Here is a 7,820-nt window from a genome sequence, read left to right on the forward strand (position 1 = left end):
TCTTATGTTTTCTACTTATATTTTTATGTATCTCATCGTCTAATATTTGAATAACCATATTTTAAGCTATTATCTAACTTTTAAAATTCAGTTTGCTTAAAAACAATCAGATTTTAATAAAATAATTAAATTTTCAGTCACACGCCATTGGAGCTTAATAAAAAATGATTTAACTTCAATCCTATAATCCTTTTGTTTTGCCGTATATAGCTTAAATTGTGATCTCAAATCGAGCATGTGTTTACTTTCCTATATGCTTTTTCACCTTTATTAGATCCAAAAAAGAAGAAAAATAGATTGGATAACTTAAAAATAATTAATGAGCACAATATGAAAAAGGTATGTCATCTATAATTTGCATATATAATTTGGGAACAGTAAAAAGTACAAAATACATATTTCTAAACGTACATATACTATTATGAGTGAAAAAACCATCCTAAAAATCTAGATTAGCGTATCGTAAGGCTTGTTATAGAGAAATCGCTCCGAATCCGCTATAAATTTCTCTATTCCAAAAGCTCAAACTCCGAGAAAAGATCTCATTTATTCCCACCATGCATCTTGCTTGCTGGTGAAATTTCGAGAGTTGTATGTCCGACGAATCTAAGTTCACACCATAAACCCACTAGCTAATGCTCTTCAGCATGAGTTTCCTCGTATTCAAATCTCAAGTCTGAAATTTCTTATCTTTCGACGCGATAAACTTCAAATTCTTGCACCAACAAGGATGTTGTCAAGTGAAACATTTGAACAAAAGCTAATCACTCTATGAAACTTACTAGCATTTGGTGGCAAATTAGGCAACTTTCTCCAACTACACATCCCAAAATCATTACTAAATTCACAAACACAAGCAGTGTAATCCTTAAGATGTTCTTCATTGTAAACATAAACAAGATTCCCCAATCCAACACATTTCAAACTAGCAAATTTGTCATCTTCATCACTATCAAACAAACAATACATCAATGCTTGAGGCATTATAGCAAGTTCACTAAACTCCATTGTTTCCTCATCAACCTTCCATAGAACAAAATTTGGTCCATTTGTTGAATTACATAATCCACCTAAAACTAAACAATCTTGACAAGCTACCAAGAATGAAAACAAAATCCCAGGTGGTCTAAGTGTTTGTACCTGACTCCACAAATGTTCATCCAAATTGAAACATGTAACAAAACAAGAATATATACCAAAAACATAGTAGAATTTATCTCTTAACAAAGCTGAACATAACCACTGTGATGAATTCCCTGACCTAAAATCTGCAGGTAAAGGTGGGCACAGTTCCCAATAATCAAGATTTGGGTTATAAATCTCAACAGCCAGTCTATCCTCAACATCAACTAATCCACCAACAAATCTAACCCCACCAACAACAATGAATTTTGGATTTAACCCTTTATTGTAAACACCCACAAGAGGATTACACCTGGAGAACCTCAAAGGACTTGTTTGGACCCAAATTCCATTGAAAATAGGCTTAAAACTGAAATTTTCTGAAGTTGTAGCAAAGAAAAAACCATTTGAACCAATAAAGAAATCTTGGGACAAAAGGGTTGAAGTGGGAAGTGAAAACCATTCATTAGCATCTGGGTCATAAGCAAATGGTTGATTATTGTTGTAAAAAATACTGTTTTGGCCACAGAGAAATAGCCATGGCTGCTTTTTTGTAGCAGAGATTTTGGTAGTGAAAGAAGAAGAAGTGATTATTGAATTCCAGATCTTGCATACAGAGGAAGCAACAATTATAGAACGAATTGGGAGGTATGACAGGATTTTTTCAGTAAGATCTGAAGAAAGAAAATCCCAATTTTTTATTTTTTGGTCATTTTGAACATTGAGTTTTTGAATACAAATGGATTCTTCCATTCTTTTTTATTGAAGGGTTTTGAAAAAAGTTTTTTTTTTTTTTAATGATTTGATATAGTGTGTAGGATCTTAGTTTAGATTTTATACAAAGAAATGGAGAATATGTGAGGAGTAGTTGGTTTTCCTACTTTGTTGCACAGTGACATAACAGAAAAAACAAACATATAAAGAGTTGGAAAAATTGAAGAATTGGCTTTTGGAAATTAAATATGGTTGAGACAAATCAAACTTTGGTAGGTTAAGGTAAGGTTTAAGCAAACGCGGAGCTAAATGGGGTTCATTGGTTCGAATGAATTCATTAGGTTTTTCGTAAATTCTATATTTATATCAGAAAATTATAAAAATTTATGTATTTTAGTTTGTGAACCTCCAATGAAACGTCAAATTCATGATTTTGACTCAACCTCTGAATTTAAGCGATTAAGTTTGATCTTCTTGAGGGTGGGGTGAAAAAAAGAGGTTTAGTTTGTTTTTCACAATTTTCTTTTTAGTTTTTTTTGGATAACCCATTAATTTTTTACCTAATATATTTAAAGTTTGTTAAATTTTTAAAAGATATTTTGATTACATTCTAATATCATAACTTCACAAGATTTAAAATCTTTTTTTACTTTCTTAAAAATTTTATCAAGTCAAAATTAGTCAAACAAATTAAATCAAATGGAGTATTCAAAATTTGAAATTGATTATTTTAGGTCTTACCAATTACTAGGACTTGCTTTTTAATCTTTAAAACACCAAAGGAGCTAGTGAGGAAATGCTACTAAAGGCCTTTACTAGATTATACTAAATGATTGTATATATCATTGAGGTCTTTCATCAAAAAATACTAAATTAAGACCAATATATTGCTTACTTTTTTGTTTGCATATAAAAATAACTTCATATCAAAAGTTTCTACTTTTTATTAGGCAAGAGTAATAAAAGTCTTAGATCCACCTATAGTGTAATTATAATCAAAGTTAATATAAGGTATAATGCATGAATATAATTTTTTAATTTGACTTTAATAATTAATTATATCTTTCAATTTTTAGTATAATAATTAAATTTATATAAAATTAAATAAGTAGACATGCATATCCTGCGTGACGTAATACACATAAGACGCCACGTAAGATATAATATTGTCATGTATGGTGCTATGTAAAACGAATGTGTCAATTTGTTTAATTTTATACAAATTTAAATGTCTACTTATGCACATCTAATATTAAAGATTATAATTATTAAATAACGTCAAATTAAAAATTATATTTATATATTACGACTAAATACAATGAATGAGTGGGATATTAGTTTGAAATTGGTCCCATGAAACATTTATGAGTTTGAAAGTTGGCTATAATGGTCCAAGTATATGTAATATTTGTTATTGTTAATATTTATTTCCCCTTAATATTACTGTACTTTTTTTCATATCTTTTTTGTTGTGATATATTTTACTTGAATCTATGTATATCAAAAATAATATTCTTATCTTTATAAATTATGAATAAAACTAAGTATTTATCACTATTTTCAAATTTCACTTATTAAATTTAATTTAATTGTAACATATATCAAAATTCAATTCAATTTATCATAATCAAGTAGTTAAGATGTTGATTTATCTTATCAAATTATTTATCGTCTGTAAAAAAAATTTACATAAACACAAACAAATTTACTATTTATTTTACGTCAAATAATAATAATATATTGAAAAACTCTCTATATAACAGTAAAATCAAAATGTTTTAGATTGATCAACTCATTAAATTTCCAACAAAATAAGATCCACACAAAAAGAATCACTTGCTGTTCGTCGATTTTTAGTAGCATCCTATTGTTATCGTTGAACGTTGGTTAGAACATAAAATTGACATATAAGGTGAATGTCATGTGCGTATAACGTTACATCAAAGTAGCAAAGTTGATAAACAAATTACTATAATCCACGTGGCACATAGACCAGAGACCACCAATCTTCATAGCTCTAGCTCTAGTACCACAACTGTTTAATTAAAAAAAAAAATAGCATTAAAATTGATAGAAAAAAACTTTCTTCGAAATTAAAATATGAAAAAAAAAAAAGATATAACCACTTGAAAAGAGTTACAGTAGCTCGATAAGTACTCATTCTGATTTAACCAAATCAGGGTTGTAATCTTTTGCATGAACATAATGAATATGTATTATTGCTTTCCACATTATACCAAATATACGAACGATTGATGTATTTTGATTAGTTTTATGACTTTACAGAAATAGACCTTAGTTCAATATATCGTATCGACTACAGAAAAGGACCAAGGAAGCTTACATTCAGAATCTGTGGTGACCCAATTACCTTTTCTAGTTGGGCACTGATCTATATGAACCACAGTTGATTTTAAAGGGGAATTTTTTATAGATTGGTGATTTTTGGTCACTGAAATTGGAGAGTAATTTTGATCAACATCCCATCTGAAACTGATCTTTGGAGAGTCATAGCTCAGTTGATCATCATCATCATCATCTGCTACTGTCTTTAAGTCCGGCCTATCGCGTAGGTGCAGAACCTACACATACAAATAACTGTTTATAAATATTTATTTTTATATGGTTATTTTACATAAGTTAAATCTCATTAAAAATATTTATTTTTAAAGAACTTTAGAAAGTGTGGCCACACTTTCTGGTCCAGGCACATTTTCATTAGTGACAACATAAAAAATCTATACAGAGTAGTTGGGATGAATAAAAGCTGTATATAACATAAGAAAAATTGATGGAATTTAATTCATTTACATATTACTTGAATGTGATCGTGGCAACATGTTCGTCATAAGATATATATAAATAGACAAGTCAAATAATACTAAAGAATATGCTGGTACTTCTTCTCTTAGATATAAATTATATTGAGTCGTAGTATGGATTTTCGATCTCATGTTATATTTTTACTGATTTAAAATAAATTAAATGACTCGTAACTTTGATATTACGAGCAACTTGCTAAAATAAATAACGTTATATTAGATAATCATCGATGTATATAAGTTAAATTCGAGTAATCTTACCTTTTGACCAAAGTATTTTCCTCCCTTTTGTGATTTAACAGCAGCAGCCCATCTTATTAGTTCCTTCATCTTTGAAACTGTCTTTATTTTATCTCCATTAGCCTTTTCCTTCTTATCTGCACTAAGGTTTTGCTCCTTATGGCTATTTTTTGTTCCTACTGCATCACTAACTGGCAGAACTTTGGCTATGGCAGAATCTGAATTTCGACGAAAGCTTAATCCACGAGTAAGACTCTGTTTTTTCATCTTCATGCAATGTACAAACTGTTGTTTCCTTCGCGAACTTTCCAATCTCTTTAGACGAATCGTGCTGTAGAAATACTCTTTCGCAATGTCTTTTCTGCGTAATGTTTTGAACAAATTGAGGATGTTGCAGCAGCTCGAATTCGCTGATTTTCCAGCTCGATTCCTCTTTTTTCCAGAAATCTCAAACAGGACAATGCCTTGGGAGTTCACTTCCTCATCTAAAAAAACAGAGGAATTAACAAATATTGATGATTTTGGATCTCAAAAATGACAGTAAAATGTAACAATCTAAATTCTACGCACTGACAATGTATAGTTTATTTACATCATAAGGTTTATAGGTCTATTTTTCCTTATCAGACAATCTCCATATGTCAAATCTGATATGATAATTTGAAAAATAGAACGATAAAATATTCCAATTTGTAAAGTTGCATGAATAGCTATAAATAGGCAACTTTTCATACAAGATTATCTTCGTGTCAAGTCTGATATGATAATCTGAAAAATAGACTCGGTGAAATTACAAGAACACTAAGTGTAATACTGACAATATAGTTAACAAAGTTTTTTATTTTTTTTCACTTACCAGTAACAACTTGCTTCTTGCTAGAATTGGTGTTAAAATTGGTATCATTTGCATTCTTGAAAAGCCATTGAAGGATCTGTTATATATGTGAATACTCAAAGTTAGCTAAATGTGAACATGACAATAAATAATTTTATAATGAAGAAAAAAAATATATTAGAAAACTAGCTAACCTGCATGTTAGTGGAAATATATTTTTAAGAGACTAGATTCTTTAGACTATACAAGTGAGACAATTTTTTTGGGTCAAATGGATAAAATATAGAAGGAATTATATGTGTTTGTCTGTAATAAGCCAAAATTTCTTGTCTTTGGCCTTTGGAGAAAGATGAAGACACCAATCTTGGTGTGTTTTGTGGCAATAAAGAATTTTGTTTATACAACTTAATATATAGTTATAAGACTAAATGATCATGTGGTGGGTACTAAGCAAATCTTGAATCTAAGGGAGAAAAAATGACACTAATAATGAAATTAAAATGTAATAAATGGATTTTATTTATGGTGGAAACTCTGTTCACCATACAAAATGTAGGGCCTTTGGTGTTGTTTGGTTTATGGCCATCTAAGGGAGTCTTGGGGTACTTTTCATGTTACAATAAGATTTAATAGAAAGATCAGTTTTGAAGTCCCAACTGCCAAGGCAGAAATTGAGTTGCTTCGAATTACTACTTATCGAGCAGGTGGAAAAATACGATAAGTAGATATGTGATTGTTGGTTGCAATTAGATCATGGCAAAAATACGTGTAATTGAGTGATAGATTTATTTTATAATGAAACGAACGACGAAACTTTGTAATAGCTAACTTGTAGACCTACACTTGAGATAGCCTTGAGTTCTTTTGCTTATTAGAATTATTTTTATTTTGAATCTACCACTCTCATGGTCTCATTAGGTTACTATTCCTCTCGAAGGATTTTTTTGGAACTATTATATGAGCTAGGTCTAGAAAATATACGAATAAAAAATATTCTCTAATGTATGTGATAACATTTAACTGATTAAAGATATAACTTTTGAATCACAAGTACATTTGGTTCATAATATTGAGCTCACACACCGCCCGTCACACTATGGGAGCTGGCCATGCCCGAAGTCGTTACCTTAACCGCAAAGAGGGGGATGCCGAAGGCAGGGCTAGTGACTGGAGTGAAGTCGTAACAAGGTAGCCGTACTGGAAGGTGCGGCTGGATCACCTCCTTTTCAGGGAGAGCTAATGCTTGTTGGGTATTTTGGTTTGACACTGCTTCACACCCTCCAAAAAAAGAAGGAAGCTACGTCTGAGTTAAACTTGGAGATGAAAAAATCTTCGTATGCCTCGAAATATAGATTTTACGAGCTATACTTGGTATTCAGGTATCTACTTCAAAAGAAACTTATCTAAAATAATTCTCTAACCTATCATGCTCAGTTAAGTAACTGGTTCTCAGTGTTTCATTAAGTCATAATCCAATAAAAAGAATATTGAGATGTAGGTTTTATTTCTTGTCTCTTTCACATTTAATGTTGTTTCTGATCTAGCCAATAGTGAATCCTAATTAAGGATAGCACTAATGCATTATACCTAGAGGTGGCAAATTAGCACATTAATAATATATATGTTGATGGATCCAAAAATTTTATTTAGGGGATTTGAAAAAAGTATAAACTTGTGAATAAGCTAATATAATATAATTTTAAGAAAGTAATATATAATTTATAGGTACAAAAAGTTAGTTCCGTTACCATAGACCTTATAGCACATTTGAATTTTTGGGCTTTAAATTTACTCTTTTAGCACATCATGAAAGAAATGAAAAGAAGCTAAAATAAAATAAAATGTCCACAATGAGATTAAAACCGGGGATGCGAGGCTCAATTTAAAAGGAGATCTACCACTACACCATAACTTGCTATTTGTTCATGCGGGAGTTCAAAATTAATATATTTACATAAATACAGAAAAACTACTATATAAATAGTGCTTAACTTTTTGCTGTGGGATACAGACAAACCCCTAGAACCCACATGGGTCTACCCCAATAAATATATATATATATATATATATATATATATATATATATA

The 7,820-nt window shown here is 30.2% G+C and overlaps 2 protein-coding genes across 4 annotated transcripts; both read right to left on the reverse strand.

Moving 5' to 3' along the window:
* Window positions 1-329: 329 nt before the first annotated feature.
* LOC107021218 (F-box/kelch-repeat protein At3g24760) lies at window positions 330-2,036 on the reverse strand. Its single transcript, XM_015221830.2, has one exon. The coding sequence runs from the start codon at window positions 1,873-1,875 to the stop codon at window positions 709-711; it is 1,167 nt and encodes a 388-aa protein (XP_015077316.1). The 5' UTR covers window positions 1,876-2,036; the 3' UTR covers window positions 330-708.
* A 1,557-nt stretch (window positions 2,037-3,593) lies between these two features.
* LOC107021219 lies at window positions 3,594-6,181 on the reverse strand. 3 transcript variants are annotated; one of them, XM_015221832.2, is made up of 5 exons: window positions 5,928-6,181; window positions 5,755-5,830; window positions 4,920-5,383; window positions 4,181-4,418; window positions 3,594-3,871 (listed from the first exon to the last, which is right to left on the reverse strand). In XM_015221832.2, the coding sequence occupies exons 1-5, from the start codon at window positions 5,931-5,933 to the stop codon at window positions 3,846-3,848; spliced, it is 810 nt and encodes a 269-aa protein (XP_015077318.1). In that variant the 5' UTR covers window positions 5,934-6,181; the 3' UTR covers window positions 3,594-3,845. The 3 variants fall into 3 exon arrangements, with proteins under 3 accessions (XP_015077318.1, XP_015077319.1, XP_015077317.1); XM_015221833.2 differs by having other exon boundaries at window positions 4,208-4,418; window positions 5,928-6,179; XM_015221831.2 differs by lacking the exon at window positions 3,594-3,871 and having other exon boundaries at window positions 4,027-4,418.
* Between the last annotated feature and the right edge of the window lie 1,639 nt (window positions 6,182-7,820).

The sequence above is a fragment of the Solanum pennellii genome, chromosome 6 (genome assembly GCF_001406875.1).
Source record: "Solanum pennellii chromosome 6, SPENNV200".
In the NCBI taxonomy this organism is placed as follows: domain Eukaryota; kingdom Viridiplantae; phylum Streptophyta; class Magnoliopsida; order Solanales; family Solanaceae; genus Solanum; species Solanum pennellii.